This window comes from Engystomops pustulosus, chromosome 5 (genome assembly GCF_040894005.1).
Source record: "Engystomops pustulosus chromosome 5, aEngPut4.maternal, whole genome shotgun sequence".
Taxonomy (NCBI): Eukaryota; Metazoa; Chordata; class Amphibia; order Anura; family Leptodactylidae; genus Engystomops; species Engystomops pustulosus.
This window is the reverse complement of record NC_092415.1, coordinates 149,548,780-149,573,717: the sequence shown is the minus strand read 5'-3', so window position 1 is coordinate 149,573,717 and position 24,938 is coordinate 149,548,780. Positions and strand designations below refer to the sequence as shown.

At 41.8% G+C, this 24,938-nt stretch overlaps 1 protein-coding gene across 1 annotated transcript in view; it reads right to left on the bottom strand.

Annotated features, from left to right (window-relative positions):
* CNTNAP2 (contactin associated protein 2) overlaps nt 1–24,938 on the bottom strand; it is a 1,040,519-nt gene that overhangs the window by 754,302 nt on the left and 261,279 nt on the right. The window contains exon 2 of the mRNA XM_072153374.1: nt 18,019–18,129. Within this exon, the coding sequence (XP_072009475.1) occupies nt 18,019–18,129 (111 nt within the window). The remainder of the gene's footprint in view (nt 1–18,018; nt 18,130–24,938) is intronic.

The following is a 24,938-nucleotide window of genomic DNA, read 5'->3' as shown; positions in this document are numbered from 1 at the left end:
GAAGCGCCTGCCTCTGTAAACAAACAGCAGCATGGCACTGACTGGTGGTGGAGTGGGCAATGGGAGCACCTCCTTACACCATTTGCCTACACACCTCTAGCCAACCTTCTGCGTACTTTGTACATTCTTGTATAGTCGGATCATTTTTAATATTGTTTTGGACAGATTGTTGCGAACATATTCCTAATATACTGCATTAAGAAATTCAACTTAGTGTTTTAAAGAAAGAGGCTGAAAAGTGCCCCTTAGTAACAGTGTCATATATATATATATATATGTATATATATATTTTTTTTTAAATCCATTTAAGAGAAAAGAGGAGAGATGTATAAACAGTTGACATCCTTCTGAGCCAGTAGAGCACAACTTGCAGCCCCCAAGGCTGAATATTTATTTTTTTAAGGGCGGGCAACACCTTTAATCTTAGAGATATCAACAGTGAGACCTAGAAGGTTATTTAAAGCAGAGGGAACTGCATAAGAGGATGGAGAGAAGGGCAAAACTCTCACAAAAATATCCATAGAGAGTAAAAAGGGCCCACTGAAAAAAACTGCAGGGGGATTGGATAGATGAGATTCTAGATGATGCAGCATCACCATCTGTATATCCAATATGTATTACGGATGAGGGACACAAATCCAAATGAAAAATATCATTTTAGAAATTGTATATCAAGAGATTTGAAAATGCATAATGGACAGGACTGAAGCTACATAGTTTTGTGCTTACTTCACTATATGCCAGAATAAACTACTGTTATTTTCTATGCCTGAGTTCATATAGACCATAACTATATATACAGAAATTGAAGGGTGACATTGGATATGAAACTTTCTGAAATCAAACTGACCCATTGAAAATACAATAAAAAGAATGAAGGTTATGCTGCAGGCTTAGCGCTCGCTAATAGTTAATGACTGCTTAAACAAATGACAGTTCCTGACCATCAGTTTATATTGAATGTAGCAGAGAGTGAAATGGAAGTGACTGTGGTTGTCCTGTTGCAGTGTTAAAAGTAAATGAGCATAACACCGCTGAGCTTTACTTTTCTGTGCAGAGGTAACCTTGAAACTGTGCACATGACTTTCCTTTATGTATCCTTTACATTTATAAGAGCGTATGGTATGAATAAAACCAGTAAGAAACTAAGAAGTTAACATGTTACCTTTTTTCTATCTATCTCATCATCCCATCTCCCTTATATAATCCTTCCATTTTGATCCAAGGTTGTTTTACACAACCTTCATTTATAATAAAAAAAACAGTACTGGAGTCTTTTTTACTCTGGGATCGGTCACCTATGCACCTTGCCATAAGTCTATACTGCATTAACTCTATAACATAAAATCTAACTGCTCTGGGCTATAGGAATGGCATTTTAACATCACACAGTTGCCAGAAAAAAGGGACAACTTTTATTTAAAGAATAATAGATAATTTTTAATATTGTTTTGGAATGATTGCTGTGAACATATTCCAAATATACTTCATTAACCCCTTCGGGACTCAGCCTCTTTTGGCCTTGAGGACGCGGCCCCATTTTTCAAATCTGCCCTGTGTCACTATAAGTGGTTATAGTTTTGGAACGCTATGAGATATCCAGGGGATTTTGAGATTGTTTTCTCGTGACACATTGTACTTCAAATTAGTTTAAAAATTTGGATAAAATCTTTTGCGTTTTGTTATGAAAAAAAACAAAATTTGGCAAAAATTTGGAAATATTCTTTATTTTCAACGTTCTAAAGTCTCTACTTCTGATGTAGATAGTCAAAGCTCCCAAATAAATTCATAACTTACATTTCCCAGATGTCTGCTTTATGATGGTATGGTTTCTTAAGATTCCACATATTTAACTAGAATGTTATAAGGCTTAGAATTTAGGTATAATTATTCACATTTTTTGTAAAATCACCAAAACCCGTATTTAGATGGACCTGCTCAACTTCTAATTGACACTGAGAGGCCTAAATAATAGCGAGACTCATAAATTACCCCATTATGGAAACTACCCCCCTCAACGTATGAAAAACCACTTTTAAGAAGTTTGTTAACCCTTTACGTGTTTTATAGGGGTTAAAACAAAACGGAGGTGCAGTCTGCAAATTGTAATATTTTTTAACAATGCACCCATTTTGGGTGGAAAATTAAACATTTACAATGGATTAAATGAAATAAAAGCTCCACAAAGTTTGATACCCAATTCCTCCCGAGTACACTGATACCCCATATGTGGTGGTAACCTGCTGTATGGGCGCACGGCCGGGCATAGAAGGGAAGGAGGCACCATCCAGATCAGATTTGCTATGTCACATTTTACAGGCTATAATTTTTTTTCTTTTTTTATCGTGGACCTACAGGGGCTTATTTCTTTTGCCACATGAGATGCACTTTTCTGGTAGGTAATTTTGGGGCATCTATAGCTAATTGGTGAGATTTTATTAACTCTTTGTTGGTGGAGGAAATGAAAATCATCAATTTTTAGGAAAATTTTTATAGTTTTTTTTTTGGTCGTTAACCATACCATAAAAATAGTATATTATTTTTATTTTATGGGTCGCCACGATTACGAAAAGACCTCATTTATATAGATTTTTTCCCCCCATTTTTACTGAATAAAAAGTAATTTGGCAAAAATGTTGTTAATTTTAGCATCACCGTCTTTCATATGCATAACTTTTTTATTTTTCGCCTCACAAATCTTTTTAAGGGCTTATTTTTTGCGAGAAGGATTGTTCTTTTTCGTGGTCTTATTTTAGAGTGCATAACATTTTTTAAATAACTTTTTAGAGCATTTTTTAATAGGGTATTAATTGAAAATTATCTTTTTTTTTTTTTTAGCTTTTTTGGGTTTTTTTTACGGGGTTCACTTTGCGGATCCAGTAATTATTTTTCAGATTGTTACGGACGCAGGGTTACCAAATATGTGGGGTTTTTGTGTATTTTATTCAATTGTACTGAATAACTCTCTTTTGACATCATTTTTATGTTGTGTTGGGACAAAACAGACTGAAAAGTCCTCCCTCAAAACATCTTACCTTTCTGTTGATAAGAACATGTATCCATACCTGTCCACAATGAGTCTATGCAGGCTGATTACAGCTTAGTGCTCATCTCCCTGTGTTGTTTTATACACTCTGAGTGAGTTTTAATGTTTTTTCTCTAAGCCTGACTATTCTAAAAGCACTACCTTCTAACAGAATATATTATTAGTCTCTGCTTTTCACATGTTTCCTTTTTTCTATGTGGAAGTGACAATATGAGATATGTGGAGCAAGGACTGATAAACTGCTATGTTATATGTATATTTAAGATATCTACTCCTATTCATAGCTATTGTTCTATGTACAAGCAACATATACTCATGAATTAACCTGAATGAACTGTCCTTGGTATTTGGAAAATAATATAAATAAATTTTTTTTTACATAAAAAAATGCAAAATTGCAGCTGATAAAATATGTCTTATGATGTTAGTCTCTACTCCTGACAAGTATAGTTTTTCTAAATTTTGAATGTCCAGAATTAAATATTATTATTATTTTTATAATATATAAATATGTGAAAGTATCTATCCATCTATTAATTCTTCGTCCCTTTTATACCCTTTTCTGAGTATCAGTTTACCATACAAAGCAAGAGAATTAGTCTGGTTTTATAAGGCATCCCATTGCTCTGGCTTTACAAATGGTTTCACACAGAAGGCAGAGGAAGAAACGCATTAGAATCCACAAAGAAAAGTGCCGAAAAATATCCTTCCCTTCATAAGGCTATCATTCAGTAAATAATACTTTGTTATTCTGAGAACTACCGTATTTGGTCTAAGAACTACATGTGAACCATGAATGCAGGTTTCAGCAGAACATAATGGGGCAGATTTAATTACCTGTCTCGGCGCGATCCCGGAGGTGCGTTCCCCGATGAGAATGAACAGCTGCTGCGCTTCACTACCAGCGTGCGCCCGATATCCTGCATCGATATGTCGCTTCCCTGCTCAAGTCTGTTGGAGTTCACCTTCTTGTTCCCGGTGCACGTAAGTGCATGGCTTGCAACACAATTTTAAATGTTAAATCCTGCGCATTGTCTGAATCCGTTGGATTGTCCGACGGCCGCCCCCCTGATTTGTGTTGCGTGAAAGCTAGCGCGATTGCGACACAATCCAATCGCGTGCGACGCAATCCCCGAAAGCGTCAGAAAACCTGATGGAAATGCGACCCGGGACTTTAGTAAATAAGTCCGAATGTGACAGTACCAGAACTGAAGTTTCTGGGTTTCTGACATGGGTTCCTTCTCACACATTTGAATCTTGATGCACGATTTAAAAAAAAAGCACAGTAATATGTTTTAGACAGGTCCTACATCTTTTAGCATGATGCTAGACATTTTATGAACCAGTCCATTGAAAAAAACTTTGTTTTCAATTTGCATATCAGATTTTAACATAATCTGTGTGTTATTGTATTTAAATGTAGTGGACGTGAGATATTAATTTTCCAGGGACAAATAAAGTTTAGTTTTTATTATTATTGTTATTATTATAATTTAGATGTTGTCACAATTAGTTTGTATTTACTAGCAAAAGTTAAAATGTTTTAAAGAAAAGTTCTTTTCTCAGTTTTAAAGTGCAGATCTTTTAATTTCCAGATGATTTCCTTTATTCGATCAAAACAACACAGCATGTAGAAAATGTGCATTACTAACAGGCTGTCAGCTTTTAGATTTTCCACAAAATTAATTATTGATTTTAACCCCATCCCTATAATATGCATGTGTTTGCAATAACAGAAAGTGTGATGGAAATACCGTAGATTACAAGCGGAGATTCAACATTTGTTGTCAATTACATTTACTTCACAAAAATAATCAGTCATATGCACTGTAGATATGCTTTAAGCATCTAGGCTAGATAAAAATCCTTTGAGAAATGGAAAGAAGAAATGACTCATGGATGAAAAAGTCAGCAATTCTCTTTGATTTGTTCCAATATATGAGAAGAAATCAACAAATAAATTTGCAATGGTTCAGAAATTAGATTTTCACCAGTGCAGCAATTTTGAGATAATGGGGCAGATTTACTTACCCGGTCCATTCGTGATCCAGCGGCGCATTCCCTGCGTTGGATTCGGGTCTTCCGGCAATTCACTAAGGCAGTTCCTCCGACGTCCACCAGGTGTTGCTGCTGCACTGAAGTCCGCCGAGGTCTGCCGGAGTTCACGATCCTATTCCTGGTGCAGGTAAGCGCGTGTCCAGCGAGACTTTTTTTTTTTAAATGCTGCAGTTTCTCCGAATCCGCCGGGTTTTTGTTCGGCCACGGCCCCCTATTTCCGTCACGTGCACACCGGCGCCGATGCGACACAATCCGATTACATGTGCCAATAACCCGGGGCAATTCAGGAAAAAGCGGTGCAAATTGGAAATATTCGGATAACACGCCGGGAAAATGTGAATCGGGCCCTTAGTAAATGACACCCAATGTGCAACCTGAACAGTTATATGATCAGATAAAATTACACATTTACACTATCTGGCTTATTTACTAAGGGCCCTAAGGGACGGTTTCGAGGTTCGCACCACTGGGACAGGGATTTAGGAGGGGATTGTTTCACACGCGATCAGATTTTGGCTCATCAGCGCTGGCTTTTATGTGACAGAAATCAGGGGGTGGTGACGGACGATCCGACTAATTAGGACAGAGGGCAGGATTTAAGTTTAAAATTGTGTCGCAAGCCATGCACTTACATGCCCCGGGAAGAAGATGGTGAACTCCGTCGGACCTGAGCGGGGAAGCGTCACATGGAGGATATTGAGTGCACAATGTAAGTGAATCCCGGCAGAGTGCATGAGCGTCGGACACCCGGATCAGGGAAGTAAATGTGCTCCTATATATATTAAAGTTACTCACCCCCTTCTCCTAAAATTTAGAAGGTCTTAAAAGAAAAGTATTTAGGTTTCAATTCAAAACCTGTAGAAGTCCCTCCCAACTAACATGGAACAATGGTATTGTGTTCTCTTATAGGGTAGAATCGTTTTTGAAACTTTTGAATGTGTTACTTCTGCTGAAACCTACTTTCATGCTTCCATTACCAGAGGAGATAAAAATAAGTTTAGTAAGTTTTTTAACTAATGCATAGTTATGTTACAGCAAAAGTCCTACAACATTTAATAACAGTTGGGCAGTTAATATCAAAGTCACAGTAACATGGGTCCAAATATATGGAAACTATTTTAAATTGAATATTGTGAACTTGAGTCATAGCTTATGCCAGATTATCTCTTCCATGGACCACTTTGGCACTTACAGCACCAAATATTGCATGCCAGGAACACTCATTAAGGCCCGTTCCACACTTGTGAGTGTGATGCGATGAATTTGCATCACACTCGCAACGCATGCTGCCAGGAACGCACGGCCCAAACGCTGCACACCGGGAGTGAACTGACATGCTGAGTTCACTCCAGGTGTGCAGCGTTTAGGCCGTGCTTTCCTGGCAGCATGCGTTGCGAGTGTGATGCAAATTCATCGCATCACACTCACAAGTGTGGAACGGGACTCAGAGATGCCTAATTATTGACCAGTCACGCTTTGTCCCTTAACAAAATCATTGTAAATCTTACATCTCCCTAAGTTTTCTGATTCTAACACATCAAAGTCACATCAATGTTATTCTTTGCCAGGTGCTCTAAAAATCCTTTATAATAATAGCAATAGTACTATAAGTATGTTATAATAATTACCTGCTACAATAAAGGTGGCTATTTGTAAGCATCAGAACTGTAAAACCATGACTGTTGCGGTCATTAGCAAACACACCAAAGAACCTAATTAAAATAAATAAAAAGTAAGTGTACCAACACAATCAAGGTGATACTCGATTGGTCTCTCTCCATGGCATAGCAAGCTATCAGAAATAGGTAGAAAAAGATCATAAAGAAAATGATCTGCAACATCCCCCACCGGGGACTAGAGACAGCCGGGGCCCGGCATACCGGAGTGGCTGGTGGATGCGGCCTAGACATGCTAGTGTCACGGTGCTTGGTATGGGGACCGGAGGGCTGTGCTACAGCCTGGCAGGTCTCCAGCAGGTAGTGTTGGCAAGAAAGGATGTAGAGGGAGAGGCTGTAGTACTGGTTCTCCCTGGGGCAGCCCTTGAAGTCTTTAGTATGTGTCCCTGGTAGATGGATGGAGCACCCTTGGTGGTGATACAGCTGTAACAGGGACAAGACGGAGGCAATATTGTGCATAAAAGTAACTTTATTCAACCAACGGTAACAACATGCCAAACGATTCTGTACAAATGCAGTACTGGAGTGATTTTGGGAACCTCAAAGTTAGGAGATGTGCGCGAACATCTGGAATGTGAAGAATAGTGTTCTTTCAATGTGTTCTGCACTTAAATGGTCTTGTGGTCACTGTTTTCACTGTTTTTATTCTATTCTTCACTTTGCAGATGTGCGCACACATCTCCTGACTTATCGGAAGACACACACGAACACCTGCAATGTGAAGAATAGTGTTTTTTCAGTGTTTTCTTACAAGGAACACATCTGTAAACATCTGTAATGTGTTATTCTGCACTGTTCTTTTAATGTGTTCTTTCAGTGAACAAATGCTCGTTATTCGATACGAACTTTTCCCGATGCTCGAGTGCTCGTATCGAATAATGAACCCCATTAAAGTCAATGGGAGACCCGAGCATTTTAGTGCTCGCTCATCTCTAATAATAACATTAACGTTGCTTTAACTCTTGCCTATCCAGGCAGAATCTACTGCTGCCCAATTACCTGAGCAAATGTGTAGTGTCCTGCAGGGGAGCTGATCAGACTCACTATCAGGGGGACACACATATAAGGGGCTTATTTGCAACAACTCCTCTGCCTTACATTGGCAGGGATGTTGCAGATGAAACAAGTAATAGAGCAAAATCAAGAAAAACAAGGTCTCCCTTCAGAGACATTGGCCTAGATCTATCAATAATGAGGAAACCAGCACTTAGTGCACGAATGTGCAGAGTGCACCTGTTTGTTGAATACTGGTGCATGGTCTTCAGTTATGTGTCACGCCCTGCACTGCTCTGGAAGTGTGCACCATTTTTTTAGGTGCACCTTCAACATACAGTGCAACACACTGGGGGTCATTTACTAAGGGCCCGAATCGCGTTTTCCCGATGTGTTACCCAAATTTTTTCGATTTGTGCAGATTTTCCCTGAATTGCCTGGGTTTTTGGCACACGCGATCGGATTGTGGCGCATCGGCGCCGGCATGCACGTGATGGAAATCCGCGGGCGTGCCCAAACGAAAACCCGATGGATTCGGAGAAACTGCCGCATTTTTTAAAAAAAGTGTCGCGGGACACACGCTTACCTTCATCCAAGATGGCTCGGTGAACTCCAGTGCGTTTCGATGCTGTTCAGCGCAGCAGCGACACCTTGTGGACGTCGGAGGAACTGCCTTAGTGAATCTCCGGAAGACCCGAGTCCACCACAGAGAACGCGCCGCTGGATCGCGAATGGACCGGGTAAGTAAATCTGCCCCACTGTCTGTCTAGTCAGAACAGTGCAGCCACAACACAAAACTGGTGCAGATACTTCTTATATACAGGTGCAAGATCAAAAGATGTTCTTTCTAGTGCAAAATCAGACAGAAAACTGGCGCAGTTTATATAAATCTGGTCAAATGTGTATCCAATAAAAAGTGTGAAAATGTGTGAAAATGTAGAAGGCTTTGCTTATCAGAAGGGTGAGACTTTGTATTTCCCTATCCCAGTGATGCTATTTGTTATTGTTATTGTTACTTACGTGTGCTTTTGTGCATAATTTGCTTATGCACTTATCTCTATTTACCAATGTACTAAATATACATCGGTTTACCTTGTTAATGAATGTAGGGATAGTCACATGACCCTAGTTATTCCTGCTTAATTACGCCCTGTGTGTATTCTTTATTAAAGAGTAACCATCAGATGATTTTTGCTGTTGTGTATGTGTGGGGAGGGTTGTAAATGTTTTTCTAATATAGTTCATTAAAGAATTCTGTTTAGGGCTCATTCAGACAGTCATTATAGGTGCAGTGAACTAATCGCATGATTTCATCACGGCCCCATAGACTTCTATGGATCCCGATGATAATACGGTGTCTTTAAATGGAAGACGAAGTTTGCCATCTAAATGTACCCTTAGCTGGTAAATAAACAGGCTGTAATCTGCTCCTTCAGTTGCAATTAGAGATGAGCGAACATGCTCGTCCGAGCTTGATGCTCGGTCGAGCATTAGGGTACTCGAAACTGCTCGTTACTCGGACGAATACTTCGCCCGCTCGAGAAAATGGCAGCTCCCGCCGTTTTGCTTTTTGGCGGCCAGAAACAGAGCCAATCACAAGCCAGGAGACTCTGCACTCCACCCAGCATGACGTGGTACCCTTACACGTCGATAGCAGTGGTTGGCTGGCCAGATCAGGTGACCCTGGGATAGACTAGCCGCTGGCCGCGCTGCTCGGATCATTCTGTCTCTGGATGCCGCTAGGGAGAGAGCTGCTGCTGGTCAGGGAAAGCGTTAGGGTGTTCTATTAGCTTACTGTTAGGCAGGAGTGATTCTCAAAGAACCCAACAGCCCTTCTTAGGGCTACAATAACGTTCTACTTTTTTTATTTTAATTTGCATCTTTTACCATTTTGTGAGGAATTAGCAGGGGGACTTGCTACCGTTGTGTTTAGCTCTTAGTGGCACACATATCCATAGCAAAGACCGAAGTGGGAAAATTCAGTAGGGGTTGGATTTCTATTAGGCAATAACTCAGTGTCATCTCATCTGGCATAGTAGTGTGCTTCCTTTGATACTTGGCTAGAAAATAGCCATAGGAGAATACAAACAGCTTCTTGAAGCCTACAGTAGCGTTCTATATATTTGATTTCTGGTTGATCTGCTGGTGGCTTTAGTTTCTGCAGTGCATGTACTTGCCAATTCTGAGCAATTTGTAGTGAGACTTGCGACCGCTGTGTTCTGCGCTTAGTGGCGCACATATCCATAGCAAAGGCTGAAGTGGGAAAATTCAGTAGGGGTTGGATTTCTATTAGGCACTAACTCAGTGTCATCTCATCTGGCATAGTAGTGTGCTTCCTTTGATACTTGGCTAGAAAATAGCCATAGGAGAATACAAACAGCTTCTTGAAGCCTACAGTAGCGTTCTATATATTTGATTTCTGGTTGATCTGCTGGTGGCTTTAGTTTCTGCAGTGCATGTACTTGCCAATTCTGAGCAATTTGTAGTGAGACTTGCGACCGCTGTGTTCTGCGCTTAGTGGCGCACATATCCATAGCAAAGGCTGAAGTGGGAAAATTCAGTAGGGGTTGGATTTCTATTAGGCACTAACTCAGTGTCATCTCATCTGGCATAGTAGTGTGCTTCCTTTGATACTTGGCTAGAAAATAGCCATAGGAGAATACAAACAGCTTCTTGAAGCCTACAGTAGCGTTCTATATATTTGATTTCTGGTTGATCTGCTGGTGGCTTTAGTTTCTGCAGTGCATGTACTTGCCAATTCTGAGCAATTTGTAGTGAGACTTGCGACCGCTGTGTTCTGCGCTTAGTGGCGCACATATCCATAGCAAAGGCTGAAGTGGGAAAATTCAGTAGGGGTTGGATTTCTATTAGGCACTAACTCAGTGTCATCTCATCTGGCATAGTAGTGTGCTTCCTTTGATACTTGGCTAGAAAATAGCCATAGGAGAATACAAACAGCTTCTTGAAGCCTACAGTAGCGTTCTATATATTTGATTTCTGGTTGATCTGCTGGTGGCTTTAGTTTCTGCAGTGCATGTACTTGCCAATTCTGAGCAATTTGTAGTGAGACTTGCGACCGCTGTGTTCTGCGCTTAGTGGCGCACATATCCATAGCAAAGGCTGAAGTGGGAAAATTCAGTAGGGGTTGGATTTCTATTAGGCACTAACTCAGTGTCATCTCATCTGGCATAGTAGTGTGCTTCCTTTGATACTTGGCTAGAAAATAGCCATAGGAGAATACAAACAGCTTCTTGAAGCCTACAGTAGCGTTCTATATATTTGATTTCTGGTTGATCTGCTGGTGGCTTTAGTTTCTGCAGTGCATGTACTTGCCAATTCTGAGCAATTTGTAGTGAGACTTGCGACCGCTGTGTTCTGCGCTTAGTGGCGCACATATCCATAGCAAAGGCTGAAGTGGGAAAATTCAGTAGGGGTTGGATTTCTATTAGGCACTAACTCAGTGTCATCTCATCTGGCATAGTAGTGTGCTTCCTTTGATACTTGGCTAGAAAATAGCCATAGGAGAATACAAATAGCTTCTTGAAGCCTACAGTAGCGTTCTATATATTTGATTTCTGGTTGATCTGCTGGTGGCTGTAGTTTCTGCAGTGCATGTACTTGCCAATTCTGAGCAATTTGTAGTGAGACTTGCGACCGCTGTGTTCTGCGCTTAGTGGCGCACATATCCATAGCAAAGGCTGAAGTGGGAAAATTCAGTAGGGGTTGGATTTCTATTAGGCACTAACTCAGTGTCATCTCATCTGGCATAGTAGTGTGCTTCCTTTGATACTTGGCTAGAAAATAGCCATAGCAATAGGATAGGATTGTTTGGTTCTAAAAACTCAAAAAAAAACAAAAAACACAAAAAAAAACAAAAAACACAAAAAAACACAAAAAAAAAACAAAAAAAAGTAAAAAAAAAAAAAAAGTTATAACTCTCATTTTAAAAATGTTTAACCCCAGGGCTAGGGGTAGAGGACGAGGGCGGGGACGTGGGCGTCCAACTACTGCAGGGGTCAGAGGCCGTGGTCCTGGGCGGGGTGAGACACCACCTGCTGATGAGGGAGCAGGGGAACGCCGCAGAGCTACACTCCCTAGGTTCATGTCTGAAGTTACTGGGACTCGTGGTAGAGCACTGTTGAGGCCAGAACAGTGCGAACAGGTGATGTCGTGGATTGCTGACAATGCTTCGAGCAATTTGTCCACCACCAGTCAGTCTTCCACGCAGTCCACCCATGTCACCGAAATCCCCACTCCTCCAGCTCCTGCACCTCAGCCTCCTCCCCCCCAGTCTGCCCCCTCCCAGGAAAATTTGCCATTTGAACCGGCATACTCTGAGGAACTGTTTTCTGGACCCTTCCCACAGTCACAAACCACTTGTCCGGTTGCTGCTGAGCAATTTTCCGATGCCCAGGTTTTCCACCAGTCACAGTCTGTGGGTGATGATGACCTTCTTGACGTAGTGGAAGTGTGTAAAGAGGTGTCCGACGATGAGGAGACACGGTTGTCAGACAGTGGGGAAGTTGTTGTCAGGGCAGGAAGTCCGAGGGGGGAGCAGACTGAGGGATCGGAGGATGATGAGGTGACAGACCCAAGCTGGGTTGAGAGGCCGGGTGAACACAGTGCTTCTGAGACGGAGGAGAGTCCTCGACCTGAACAGGTTGGAAGAGGCAGTGGTGGGGCCAGACGGAGAGGCAGGGCCAGAGCTGGTGCATCAGCGCCACTGTCAACTAGTGAAGCTCCCGTGGTGAGGGCTCTTGCGGCGAGGGCTAGATCTTCAGAAGTGTGGAGGTTCTTTAAGGAAACACCGGATGACCGACGGACTGTGGTGTGCAACATTTGCCAAACCAGGCTCAGCAGGGGTTCCACCACTACTAGCTTAACTACCACCAGTATGCGCAGGCATATGAATGCTAAGCACCCCACTCAGTGGCAACAAGCCCGTTCACCTCCGGCCGTGCACACCACTGCTCCTTCCCCTGTGTCAGCTGCTAGTCAGCCCCCTGCCCAGGACCCTGGCCCAAAAACCCCATCGTCGCCTCCACGATCCTCCACAGCATCCACCAGCGTTCAGCTCTCCATACCCCAGACGCTGGAGCGGAAACGCAAATATAGTGCAACCCACCCGCACGCCCAAGCCCTTAATGTGCACATCTCCAGATTGCTTAGCCTGGAGATGCTGCCCTATAGGCTAGTAGAGACCGAGGCCTTTCGCAACCTCATGGCGGCGGCCGCCCCTCGGTATTCGGTCCCCAGCCGCCACTACTTTTCCCGATGTGCCGTCCCAGCCCTGCACCAGCACGTGTCAGACAACATCATCCGTGCCCTGACCAACGCCGTTTCTGACAAGGTCCACCTGACCACGGACACGTGGACGAGTGCTGCCGGGCAGGGCCACTATATATCGCTGACGGCACATTGGGTTAACTTGGTGGAGGCTGGGACCGAGACTGACCCTGGGGCTGCTCATATACTGCCGACGCCGAGGATTGCGGGGCCTACCTCGGTCCAGGTGTTTCAGGCCTACTATGCCTCCTCCTCCTCCCACCCCTCCTCCACCTCCTCCTCCGAACTACCATCCGTGGGCATGGCGCCATCAGTCGGTAGCTCTAGGCACAGCAGCAGTGCCGTCGCTAAGCGACAGCAGGCGGTGCTCAAACTGCTGAGCCTAGGCGACAAAAGGCACACCGCCCAAGAGCTATTACAGGGCATCACGGCGCAGACTGATCTGTGGCTGGCACCGCTGAACCTCAAGCCGGGAATGGTTGTGTGTGACAACGGCCGTAACCTGGTGGCGGCTCTGCAACTCGGCAGACTGACACATGTGCCATGCCTGGCCCATGTGTTAAATCTGATAGTGCAGCGTTTCCTCAAGACATACCCCAATCTGTCTGATTTGCTCACGAAGGTGCGCCGCATCTGTGCGCATTTCAGGAAGTCCAGCCCAGATGCTGCCACTCTCAGGGCAGCGCAGCGCCGCCTCCAACTGCCCGCTCACCGACTGTTGTGCGACGTGCCCACGAGGTGGAATTCAACACTGACCATGTTATCCAGAGTTTACCAGCAGCGCAGAGCGATTGTAGACTGCCAGATGTCAACTTCCACCAGAACTGGTAGTCAGGTCAGTCAGCTTCCTCAAGTCTACAATGAGGAGTGGACGTGGATGTCTGATATCTGTCAGGTGCTGAGTAACTTTGAGGAGTCAACACAGATGGTCAGTGGCGATGCCGCCATCATCAGCCTCACCATCCCGCTGCTTGGCCTGTTGAAAAACTCTCTGGTCAGCATGAAGTCGGAAGCTTTGCGCTCGTCACAAGAGACGGGGGAAGAATATTCCCTTGTTGATAGCCAAAGCACCCTGAGGTCTGTTTCTCAGCGCATATCGGAGGAGGTGGAGGTGGAGGAGGATGAGGAGGAAGAGGAGGAGAATGTTGGCGAGACACAAGAGGGGACCATTGTTGAGTCCTTCACTGTTCAGCGTGTATGGGCAGAAGAAGAGGAGTTGGAGGAGTTGGAGGAGGAGGAAATGGACAGTCAGGCCAGTGAGGGGAGTGAATTCTTACGCGTTGGTACTCTGGCGCATATGGCAGATTTCATGCTAGGCTGCCTATCCCGTGACCCTCGCGTTCAAAGAATTTATTCCAGCACCGATTACTGGGTGTTCACTCTCCTGGACCCACGGTACAAGCAAAATCTTGCCACTCTCATCCCTGCAGAGGAAAGGAGTGTGAGAATGCATGAATACCAGCAGGCCCTGGTGCACAAGCTGAAACAGTATTTCCCTTCTGACAGCGCTAGCGGCAGAGTGCGTAGTTCTGCGGGACAAGTAGCGAGGGAGAGTAGGCGAGCAGGCAGCTTGTCCAGCACTGGCAAGGGTACGCTTTACAAGGCTTTTGCCAGCTTTATGTCACCCCAGCAAGACACTGTCACCTGTCCCCAGTCTCGGCAGAGTAGGGCTGATCTTTACAGAAAGATGGTGAGGGAGTACGTAGCTGACCATACCATCGTCCTAAATGATCACACAGCTCCCTACAACTACTGGGTTTCAAAGCTGGACATGTGGCACGAACTGGCGCTGTACGCCTTGGAGGTTCTTGCCTGCCCTGCCGCTAGCGTCTTGTCCGAGCGGGTTTTCAGTGCAGCTGGTGGCATCATCACCGATAAGCGTACACGCCTGTCGACTGACAGCGCTGACAGGCTGACGCTTATTAAAATGAATAAAGGCTGGATTTCTCAGAATTTCCAATCTCCACCAGGTGAAGGAAGCTCAACCTGAATAATTGATCCACTCCTCCTCCTCCTCCTCATTTTCCTCCTTCTCCTCCTCTTTGTACAGTAAAGCAGAGGAAAATGGCTATTTTTTGACAGGGCCCACTGGCTCTTGCTATACTTCATGCATTTAATTTTTCTGGAGGGCCACCTACCCGGTCCTCTGTTTGAAACAATTTTTGTGAGTGCCACATACAGGCACTCAATCTATTCCATTTTTCTGGAGGGCCACCTACCCGGTCCTCTGGTTTGAACAATTTTTGGGACTGCCACATACAGGCACTCAATCTATTCCATTTTACTGGAGGGCCACCTACCTGCTCCTCTGGTTTGAAGAATTTTTGGGACTGCCACATACAGGCACTCAATCTATTCCATTTTACTGGAGGGCCACCTACCTGCTCCTCTGGTTTGAAGAATTTTTGGGACTGCCACATACAGGCACTCAATCTATTCCATTTTACTGGAGGGCCACCTACCTGCTCCTCTGGTTTGAACAATTTTTGGGACTGCCACATACAGGCACTCAATCTATTCCATTTTACTGGAGGGCCACCTACCTGCTCCTCTGGTTTGAAGAATTTTTGGGACTGCCACATACAGGCACTCAATCTATTCCATTTTACTGGAGGGCCACCTACCTGCTCCTCTGGTTTGAAAAATGTTTGGGACTGCCACATACAGGCACTATCCAAATTAAATTGTCTCCATAGCAGCCTCCACACGTTGTCTCCATTGCTACCTCCAAAAGTCGTCCATATAGCTGCCTCCATACATCGTCCCTTTATCAAACGAGGTGTGTCAGGCAGAAATTTGGGTTGTTTTCATGGATTCCACATCAAAGTTGTTAACTTTGTCGCCACCCTGCTGTGTTATCCACAAAATATACTGGCAAACTTTTACCATTTAGGGATATTATTTCAGCGCTTCTTGCGCATCTGTTTACATTCCCCTCACCCGGCATATCCTAAACTTATAAGAACGCTACTACACTTGATCTTATACAAAAGGTTCTTAGAAGTGCTGTTTGGGGAGTAGCCTAGAGACAGGGGCTTGGATTGGCGAAAGCTCGCCTGGCAGCGGAACGCCAGCTCCATGCGCATCATGCGCTTCTTGCGCATCTGTTTACATTCCCCTAACCCGCCATATCCCAAACTTATAAGAACGCTACTACACTTAACTTGGTGCAGGCTGGGACCGAGTCTGACCCTGGGGCTGGTCATATACTGCCGACGCAGAGAATTGCGGGGCCTACCTCGGTCCAGGTCTCAAAGGCCTACTATACCTCCTCCCACCCCTCCTCCACCTCCTCCTCCTCCGAATTACCATCCGTGGGCATGGCGCCATCAGTCGGTAGCTCTAGGCACAGCAGCAGTGCCGTCGCTAAGCGACAGCAGGCGGTGCTGAAACTGCTGAGCCTAGGCGATAAAAGGCACACCGCCCAAGAGCTATTACAGGGCATTCCACATCAAAGTTGTTAACTTTGTCGCCACCCTGCTGTGTAATCCACAAAATATACTTGCAAACTTTTACCATTTAGGGATATTATTTCAGCGCTTCTTGCGCATCTGTTTACATTCCCCTCACCCGCCATATCCTAAACTTATAAGAACGCTACTACACTTGATCTTATACAAAAGTGCTGTTTGGGGAGTAGCCTAGAGACAGGGGCTTGGATTTGCGAAAGCTCGCCTGGCAGCGGAGCGCCAGCTCCATGCGCATCATGCGCTTCTTGCGCATCTGTTTACATTCCCCTCACCCGGCATATCCTAAACTTATAAGAACGCTACTACACTTGATCTTATACAAAAGTGCTGTTTGGGGAGTAGCCTAGAGACAGGGGCTTGGATTGGCGAAAGCTCGTCTGGCAGCGGAGCGCCAGCTCCATGCCAAAATCCAACTAACATAGTTTTAACTGCAGCACCTTTAATCTACTACTAGTTCACTGCCTCCATACATGGTCCCCTTATCAAACGAGCTGTGTCAGGCAGAATTTTGGGTTGTTTTCATGGCTTCCATGTTAACTTTGTCGCCACCCTGCTGTGTAATCCACAAAATATACTGGCAAACTTTTATCATGTACCGATATTATTTGAGCACTTCTTGCTCACCTCCTTTGGTTCCTCTCTGCCACCCATTGGTTTGAAGCCTGAGTCCATTTAGGGTATGTCGCCATGACACTCTCTAGCCTGCTGCCGCTGCCTCTGCATGCCGTCCCCTATAGTGTCAGGGTCAATTATTGCATGTTTTAGATACTATCTAGCTTCATTCTGTCACTCTGTCATGGCCATGCTGTTGCCCATAATTTTGGCATAATGGTGCGTTTAAGCAGCCTCAGAGGCATCCATGCATGCTGCCCCTGCTGTTTCCTGTCCATTTCCGTGGTGTTTCCATCCTTTTCTGAGGTTCCCAGGTGTTTGGCCAAGCTTCCCTGTGCAGAGCCTTGGTCCCCTTGAAAAATGCTCGAGTCTCCCATTGACTTCAATGGGGTTCGTTATTCGAGACGAGCACTCGAGCATCGGGAAAAGTTCGTCTCGAATAACGAGTACCCGAGCATTTTAGTGTTCGCTCATCTCTAGTTGCAATGTTAGGCCTGTGTATTTGTACCATATGGTGGTACGATCCCATAGTCGGCGGAGGTGTTCCTCGTTCCTGCATTAGATTTCTATATTCTGCGGGGATTCCCGTCCACTGCACTGTGTAGCCAGTGGGATCCGGACTAACTAGTTAAATGTTTTAAAGTTTCACTATCATTTAGTTCTATTATGCACTTTTTGGCAAACATAAGTTCATTTAAAATTTTGTGTACATTTGTGACAACAATGAGAGGTGACATGATTAATAATACATGAGCTAAAACACACATTATACCATTTGTGATGAAAATAGTAAAAATTTTACCATAACTATACCAAATACTGAATCATGAATAAACTGAAGATCCATTTGTAGAAAGTTCTAAAGCCAATGTCTTACCTTCCCTCCTGTTCAGCTTAGCGTATACCGGGGCATAAATTCCAGACATTACAGATGAACTTTTAAAGGATTGTGGTTGAAGTCCACCAACCAGGGACTCATCACATTTTTCTGTAAAATTCAATAGAAACAACAAAACATTTTAGATCGACGCATGACAATAAGTAATGTGTAATTATTAATTATTAAATTGCTTTTCACAATAATATTAAAATAGACAAGCACCATCTCCACATTATCAAATTTAAAGGCCATTGCCAACTTGTTTTTCTTTACAGCCTATTGAATAGATAAAGAGACTAAAATCATTTTACCAATAGGGATGCATGGATGGGTATACACACAGGATTCCCTTTCCAATCTGTCTAAAATCAGTATTTTTAAACAGGAGAGGGCTCAAAATCCTGAAGATATACAAGGGCAGATTTATCAAGCTGCCTGAAAGTCAAAATATTCCTAGTTGCCAATGGCAACAAATCGCAGCTCAGGTTTCATTTTACCAGTGCTTTAATATTTTAAAGGGGAGCTGTAATTGGTTGCCATGGGCAACTGAGGATATTCTGACTTTCAGACAGCTTGATAAATATGCCCCATAGAGTTTTCTACTTTATAGATGCTGTTTTGGCTTCAAAATACTGATGAAATACTGTGTGAAAGTGACTGTGTGAAAGTGGCCTAAAATTCAGATAGGCAACTTCATTCTCCATGGAGCCTCAGCTATAAGCTCTAGCAAGCCCGAGCTTCAGCCATTCTCCCCTTCCCTTTCATATACTACAATCAATGTCAAGTCTCAAAGCCCACGTCTAGCAGTGCTAATAGATAAAAAAATAAGATCTTGTGATAAATATCTCTGTCTCTACATATCAGGAAAACACTGGGAGAGGGTAGAATGCCCTGGCATTATCCATTTACATAGCAGAGTGTTTGTACATGTGTGATACAGTCAGACAGCAGAGAACATATGATCAGTGCACCACAGCCAAAATGCATGACAACAAAAAACAATTGAATAAAAAAAAACTAAGATGCTAAGTGCAGCTTATTTTACTACAGGAACCAGGACTCATATGGCCCCATATGTCTCTGTCTCTCCCTTTTACATAAAAGGGGCAAGTAGTCTTAATGAAATGTCTTACGTTTCCAATTGTTTGAAGTATGTTAAAGGGATTGTCCAGAAATTACTTTTGATGGGCTATTCTCAGGATATGATATTAATGAATGATTGGTTTGGGGCTGACCAATCAGCTGTCTTTCCTTGCATAACCACAGAAAACAGAGTTGTAAGCAATTGGCTGCATGTTATGTTGTGAATTGAATAAAATTCTAAAACCAGGGCTCCTATTCATGTATATGAGAGCTGCAGTAGGGGTGTTCATTTTCAGAAAAGCCGTCATCGTCAATTCTTGGACAAAATCTTTGGTATTTTAGCTACTTTCAGTTATCTTCTGCATTTTACAAAGTGATAACCAGTGGTATAAGTTGTAATAGGCCATAAATGGTTAATGTTAAGATCTCTGTAAGTGGACACACAATTCATCTGTTCCGTCTTCTGGTATGCCAGTACAGGGCATGGCATTATGCTTAATATGAGACATGTAAAAAAAAATTTCCTTTTTTTCCCCCATTCTGAATTAGTTTCTAGATTCCCAGTTTATTGCACAGTATATATAATGAGGCCATTAGGAAGTAAAATGTGTCCCACAAAAAATTAGGCCCCCAACAAAATTGAAAAGTTACATCCTAGAAAACTCCTCTTCAAAATATGGCATCTAACTATCATGAGAATTAATGGATACGTGGAAGCCAGCAATGAGCCCACGCTCGTAAGATAGTCACTTTATTTTTTAATTCATTTTAATAAAATAATGAGCAGTTGGCAATTTTTGACAGGGGCTATAGCCAAAAAACTAATTCACAGCAAGTTCCATTACTCTGAACAAGGAGCAGCCTGTGCAGCACTTTGGAGTTGTGACCAATCTGCTATAATAAAGGTAGCAAAAAAAAGATGACATTTCACATTTTAATGGAACGTGTCCTGAGGGGACTGCTTGCCACTACGTAAGCAGCGAATTCTGCTCTTACAATAATTGAATGCATCATGCCAGTTAATATATGTTAGGTCAGTGCTAAGCTGTCACTGCTGAGTAACATGATAAAGAGAGGAAGACTAGAAGCACATTGACAGTCCTTTGAGGGCATCCACTCAACAAACACTGTTATATACTGGAGAATTTTCGCTGCATTTTTTCATCGTATTACAGGAGGTCACTGCTCTTTTGATACTGCTTAACCTTATTTACTTTATTTTGCTTTACCGAGGCTTATGATTTGGTGAAGTCTAACCATACAGTTTATAACAAACCAAATACTGCACATGTGAGTGCAAATTCATCTTATGTCTCATGCTCTTTATTTTCTTTGAACGTTTAGAAAAAAAATGTACAGTGGCTGTATACTGTATATACTTGAGTATAAGCCGAGTTTTTTGGCACAAAAAATCACAACAGTGGGTATACTTTCCATACCCACTGAAGATGTATGTGGTTAAAAACTTATACTGTAGCTTGAATTGAATGTTATGTAAACCTTTGTGTTTTACTGTTTTAGAGTATTTTTACTGCAATTTGTGCTCACTTCTTACAAGTCTGAATTCTATTGTGAACTCCATTGTTATCTTTATCCTGATTTCTGAGCCATATGCTTATTCCTTATTTACAGATATATAGATTCCTGTGTCTATATATACTATATACAGTATATTGCTTCTTTCCCCCAGGAATCATTACATGTAATTGTGCTATGTATCAAATTTCTTTTTGTACCCTTTTTTCTACTTTTGAGTAGAGTGTTCTTATGAATTTTATTTGTTTTTAGTTGCATCTCTTTGGACTCAAAGACACATCTTACTATAATAAGTACCCAAGATTTTGTAATCCAGAAAATTGAAAAATACTTATGCACAGTTCCGGTAAATCCACACACTCACTCACAGAGCTGTACTACAAACATTTGCTCATATGCCTCTTGCTACATTTACTCACTCAGGTCTGCTACATACATTCACGCACATGAACACAAGGCACAGCTACCTCTATCCACTAACTAACACACACACTCACACAGCTCTGCTCCATACGCAATCCCAGCCGCAACTTCTTCTCTGGCCCCATCCTATGGCAGCATGAATGGACCTTGCAATGATGCAGGAAACATGCGATCAGTCACATGCTTCTAACATCACTTTAGTAATATATACATCAGGACGAGCAAGAAGATGGAGAGAGCAGTGCAGTAATTGGGTGAAATGCTTTGTCAGACCCTCACCAGAACTCCAGGAAAGCAGTCAGAAAGATCTGGAATTGCTGGATCTTCATGACCTTTGGTCTATAAGACACAGGAACTTTTTTAGCAAAATTATTTCTTGCTAAAAAGTACATATCATTGATTATTTACCATGCACACTTAGGGTGCCTAACTTTGTGTGTTTTCTTGTATTGACTAAATGGGACAGCACTCAATGAGTAAGTCTTGTTTTTTATTTCTTTGAGTGGTACACCCCCATACCCGTGTCTTTTAATAGATGGAGAACTTAACTTTTTATATTATATCAGATTATGTATCTACCTGTATTTTATTTTACCCAGCATGTTATTAAATGCCTTGGTAAGAAATCTAACAGCGTATAGTACTCAACACATCTAATACACATTAAAATAAGCATAATTTGCTACATTTCCCTATAGTTTAAAGCTATAAACATGCTAGTAAATTATAGGGCTTGAGCAGGTGGTTTTCAAATTTACACTGCGATCTACACTCCAAATTACATACTAGGTTTGTCATCGGGTTGAAAATGCTTTTCGATAGACTAGTGTTTATGTATAAACATAAAGTATTTTGGAAAACTGATCTACAAAGCAAATCATAAGCTTCATGCCTAATTTATTGCTATTGAAAATGTTTGCTAACTTTGGAGTTTATCAAATGTTATTAACCTTACTGGTACTTGGCACAAATCAAACAGAATGTAGCAAAAACAATAGAAAGTAGTAATCATGTATTGCATTTTCTCACTAATTTTATGAAACTGTGCATAGTCTTATGGATTTGGAGTTATTAGACCAAAGTAATGGATTGTAAATGTCACCGGGCTGTTAATCTTGCTTACTATGAGACTCTATATGAAAAACTTTGTTATGTCATAAAGCTAGTTATTAGTTAAAAAAGTTGTTCTTTTGTTATGTAGTGAGTATTATGTGTTATTAATGTTATGCATATTAAGTTATGCAGTAATTATTACCTCCTTCTCTCCATAGCACAGCTGTATGCATACGGCTGTATGAATGTACCAAAAAATGAAAGCTTTCTATAGGATGACAGCAAGCAGAGATCTAGAAAACTGTGAGGAATTGAAACAGAAAGTATATTGGAAAATTGTATAACTTTCCCTTACACAAACCATATCAATTATTTGCTGAAAGTGGAAACCCCTTTAAAGAAACAGTACATAACTTTTTTTTATTGAAAAACCTGCGTTCTAGAGGACTAGAAGTGGTTATATACTGATCTCCAGGACAATTTAAAGCAACATTCGCTTGGAACGAATAGATGTGGACCTGAATTGAATTTTAACAAAAAATATGGCAAAGCTTCAGCAAAGCGAATATTATATGATTTTTATGATCACTGATGCTGATAGCAATAATAAGTATAATAACAATCGTTTCCAAAAATAATTTTGTAATGTAATTAATGTTTATACCATGTTAACTTGCGGGTTACATCTTGATGAAAGTTACAGTAAGCATACAACATTGGTGGCTGCTGGGTTAAATCCAGATTAATGAGGTAAGGTTACACATCTTTTAGCTGGCCATCAGTTTCAGATGTTGACCAATTGAGCTGTAGCTGGACAGCAAAGGTCCTTTGTTATCATTAGAAACGCCACATTTAACCAGTGACTCTGAAAGATCACATTCTGAATGCAGTTATAATTACTACAAAATGTCCAAATTATTAAGTAGTCCCCTTTACAGTATATTAGCTAGAGACTTGTTTATTGCTCAGATCATGAATATTTTAATGAGCCAAGCCAGATGTTTGCTAGAGGATAATATGGTTCAAAAGAAACCATAGTAAAAAAAAAAAACATACATATGTATGGAGAAGAAGCTCCTACTCAAACAGCATTCCTGATAACAGATCAGCAAATCCTCTATGTTTCATATATATATATCTGAGTACTGAGCATAGAATGATATCAAATTGTTTATCTTGTCTTTTTTACACAGAAAGCCTTCTACTCATTATAAATTCTACTTTTATGATAACATTAATGTTGTCATTTATTGCCTGTTTTATGTGTAGCTCTGAACATATTTCATAAATGATGTACATGGTTCATAAAATTATAGAAAGAAAAGTGGAAAAGACATCTGCAACACAATGACTTAAGGGAAGCAGCTAAGGGAAGTGCAACTAGATATGTTGCCTAGGTCCTGGCTGACAGGGAACAACCACCCTATTTTATGTATTTTGATAGAGAGCAAAATCAGTGAACTAAACAGGTGATGAAAGCCTACGTACAGTGGTGATGACTTGCTGAAACACTACCACCTCTACATCATGGTGGCTTAGTGGATAGCATTACAGTCTTGGGGACCTGGGTTCAAGTCCCTGGGTCAACATCTGCAAAAAGTTTGTATGTTCTCTCTGTGTTTGTGTGGGTTTCCTTCGGGTCCTCTGGTTTCCTCCCACACTTCAAAACATACTGGTAAGTTGATTAGATTGTGAGCCCCATTGGAGACAGGGACCGATTCAGCAAGTTCTGTGTAGCGCTATATAAATAAAGGAATTATTATTATCAGAATTGGATGGGACTCATATGTCATTTGAATGGACATTCTCAGCAAAAATGTGCATGTACCCCAAGTGATTATAAGGTTATCAGCATCTGAAAAGTCTTCAATAAATTTGAGATCCATAGTATTTTGGAAACCAATTCATTTTACATGGTAGAGGGAAATAGCCTGCCAGCCATCAGCAACAATGCCGACAGTATTCATGTGGTTTGGCATAAGGCAAATGGCCAGACACCTCTTTTATCTTTTATAATATTTACTACAGGCAGTCCCCTGGTTACGTACAAGATAGGGTCCGGAGGTTTGTTCTTAAGTTGAATTTGTATGTAAATTTGGCCCCAGTGACAATTGGAGTTTAAACTTTTTTTTGCTGTAATGGGACCAAGGATTATCAATAAAGCTTCATTACAGACACCTTACAGCTGATCATTGCAGTCTGGGACTATAGTAAACCATCCAGAGAGCTTCACCAGAGGTCAGAGGAGTCTGTCTGTAACTATGGGTTGTCTGTAAGTCGGCTGTTCTTAAGTAGGGGACTAGGTATTTAACTTTTCCTTATCTCATCCTGGAAAAAATATTTGCATATTTTCCATACTATATAACTGAAATGCAATATGGATAGAGCTTAGAGTACAATAAAAAAATAGAATTCAGACGGCAGAAACAACTTAGAAGTCATTTTACTATGTCCTTTCCTCATTTTATCTGTGTTTTATAGTTGTATTTGTACTTTTTGGTTATCATTTTTGTTTTATGGTTTATACTTATCCCAAAAGTGTTTATTTCTTACAGTTAAATGTAGAGTTACATGCATATAGAATAAGTCATCCATATCAGATTGATAGAAGAAGACGAATATCCAGCACCGACACAGTTCAGTTCTTCTTCAACATAGAATGGATCAGGAAGCAGAAATCTACATTGCATGTTTATTAGTCAGATCAGGTAACCGCAGATTAGTTCCATTCATTTTAATGGAAGCTTAGTTGCAGTGATTTGAGTCAACCAAATGACGGTCCATTCTTTGTTTATCAGCTGCTTGGAAATCTGATCTTTGTG